The sequence below is a fragment of the Penaeus vannamei genome, chromosome 19 (genome assembly GCF_042767895.1).
Source record: "Penaeus vannamei isolate JL-2024 chromosome 19, ASM4276789v1, whole genome shotgun sequence".
Classification (NCBI taxonomy): Eukaryota; Metazoa; Arthropoda; class Malacostraca; order Decapoda; family Penaeidae; genus Penaeus; species Penaeus vannamei.
Window position 1 is genome coordinate 1,688,773 of NC_091567.1, and position 2,500 is coordinate 1,691,272.

The 2,500-nt window shown below is 44.8% G+C and overlaps 1 protein-coding gene across 1 annotated transcript in view; it reads right to left on the reverse strand.

Moving 5' to 3' along the window:
• The window catches only part of LOC113817104 (TLE family member 5), a 78,687-nt gene that overhangs the window by 22,816 nt on the left and 53,371 nt on the right, over window positions 1–2,500 (reverse strand). The window contains exon 4 of the mRNA XM_070134415.1: window positions 2,182–2,245. Within this exon, the coding sequence (XP_069990516.1) occupies window positions 2,182–2,245 (64 nt within the window). The remainder of the gene's footprint in view (window positions 1–2,181; window positions 2,246–2,500) is intronic.

Here is a 2,500-nt window from a genome sequence, read left to right on the forward strand (position 1 = left end):
CATTCCTCTCTGCCTCCTGCGTTTATTGTTTCTCTTGCATTTCCTTTCTTTGTTCGGATTCCGGATTCATCTTTCTACGATGTTCTCTCTCTCTCTCTCTCTCTTTTCTTCTCTCCTTCTTACCTTCCATTCCCGTCTCGGATCACTTTCTTCTTCTCCTCCTTCCTACTTCTTCCTTCCATCCTTCCTCCTCCCCGCCTCCTTTTCTCCTTTTTCTTCCCACTTTTCCCTTCTACCCTTCCACCTCCCCTCTTCTGTCTTTTCCTCCTCCTCCTACTTTATACTTCTTCCTTTTCCTTTTCTTCTTCCTCGTCCCCTTCTCTTCTTCCTTATCCTTTTCGTACACCTCCCCCTTTCTTCCTCTCCTTCCTCCTTTTCCCCTCCCCTTTTCTTCCCTTTTCTTCTTTTTCCTCTTCCCCCTTTCTTCCTCTTTCTTCTTTTCCTCCTTTCCCCCTTTCTCCACTTCTTCCTTTTCCTCTTCCCCTTTTCTTCCTCTTCTTCCTTTTCCTCCTCCCCCTTTCTCCCACTTCTTCCTTTTCCTCTTCCCCTTTTTTCCTCTTCTTCCTTTTCCTCCTCCCCCTTTCTTCCTTATCCTTCTCCTACTCCTCCCCCTTTCTTCCCTCTTCTTCCTTTTTCTTCCTTTTCCTCCTCCCCCTTTTCTTTCTTCCCTTTCTCCTCCCCTTTTCTTCCCTTTCTCCTTCCTTTTCCTCCTCCCATTTCTCCTTCTCCTTCTCCTTCTCCTTCTCCTTCTCCTTCTCCTTCTCCTTCTCCTTCTCCTTCTCCTTCTCCTTCTCCTTCTCCTTCTCCTTCTCCTTCTCCTTCTCCTTCTTCTCCTTCTTCTTCTTCTTCTTCTTCTTCTTCTTCTTCTTCTTCTTCTTCTTCTTCTTCTTCTCCTCCTCCTCCTCCTTCCGAGTACGGCGCACAGATTAGGGTCCGCCATTGCCAATCCGAGGCTTCAAGCCGGCTAATCTCACGCCGGTATTATCTACGCCCGAGAACAGACCGCGGAGTAATTAACAACGCACTTCCCTCTCCTCTCTCTCTCTCTCTCTCTCTCTCTCTCTCTCTCAAATTTTTGAATCTGAATCTCTCTCTCTCTCTCTCTCTCTCTCTCTCTCTCTCAAATTTGAATCTGAATCTCTCTCTCTCTCTCTCTCTCTCTCTCTCTCTCTCTCTCTCTCTCTCTCTCTCTCTCTCTCTCTCTCTCTCTCTCTCTCTCTCTCTCTCTCGCTCTCTCTCTCTCTCTCTCTCTCACTCTCTCTCTCTCTCTCTCTCTCAAAAATCTAAATTTGAATCTCTCTCAATAAGGGAAGGGGAAGGGGGACAGGGGGAAGGGGAAGGGAAGGGAAGGGGAAAGGGAGGGGGGAGGGGAAGATAGCACTTCGGGGAGGGGGGAGGAGGAGGAGAGGGGGTGTGGAAGGCAGGGTTAAGGGCAGGAACGCGGGACGAGGGAGAGGGGGGAGAGAGGGGAGAGGGGGGCGGGGGGGCGGGGATGGGAGAGCGACAAGGGTTAATAAAGAAAGGTAATCACAGCAGCAGTCTCTCTTTTTTTCACCCTCCCCCTCCCGGCCTTACCTCCCACCCCCAGGATCCCCCCTCTCCGTACCCCTCTTCCCTCTCCCTTCCTCCCCCCCTCCTCCCTCTCTCCCTCCTCGCCCGCCACACCTGAGTGATTAACAATTTTCAATATAGGAATTACTCCTGTTCATTTCCTTCTCGGGCTCTCTCCCTCTTTTGCTGTTTCATCTCTCTCTTTCTTTCTCTCCTCCTTTTTTATTTACCTTTTATCATTTCTCCTTCACCTCAAAAGAAGGTTGGGAAAGGAAAATATAAAAAAAAGTTATATCACTCATTTTTCTCCAATTATCAACAGGAAAACAGGTAGAAGAAGCAAGATGATGAAGAAAGAAAGAAAGAAAAAAACATAATAGTAGTATATAACAATAGCCAACTTAATAATAATTAATAAATAATAATAACAACAATAATAATAATAATAATAATAATAATAATAATAATAACAATAATAATAATAACAATAACAATAATAGTAATGGTAATAATAATAATAATAATAATAATAATAATAATAATAATAATAATAATAATAATAATAATAATGATAACAATAATAATAATAATTCACAAATAAAAGCACCAAGAAAAGTCTCTCGACCTCACCATAACGTAATGTCTCTGCATCTCCGTCTTCTCGCTGGCCAGCTTCTCGCACTCCAGCTTCAACCTGCGCGAGGAAGAAAAGGGAAGTCAGTTTAGTCCGCGGAAAATGGGCACTCTCGCTCGCTCACACACTCACTCACTCATTCACTCATTCACTCATTCACACACACTCACTCGTACACACTATCACTCACTCACTTACACACTCACTTACACACACTCACTCACTTACACACTCACTCACTCACTCACACTCATACACACACACACTCATACACACATTCACACTCATACACACATTCACACTCACTCACTCACT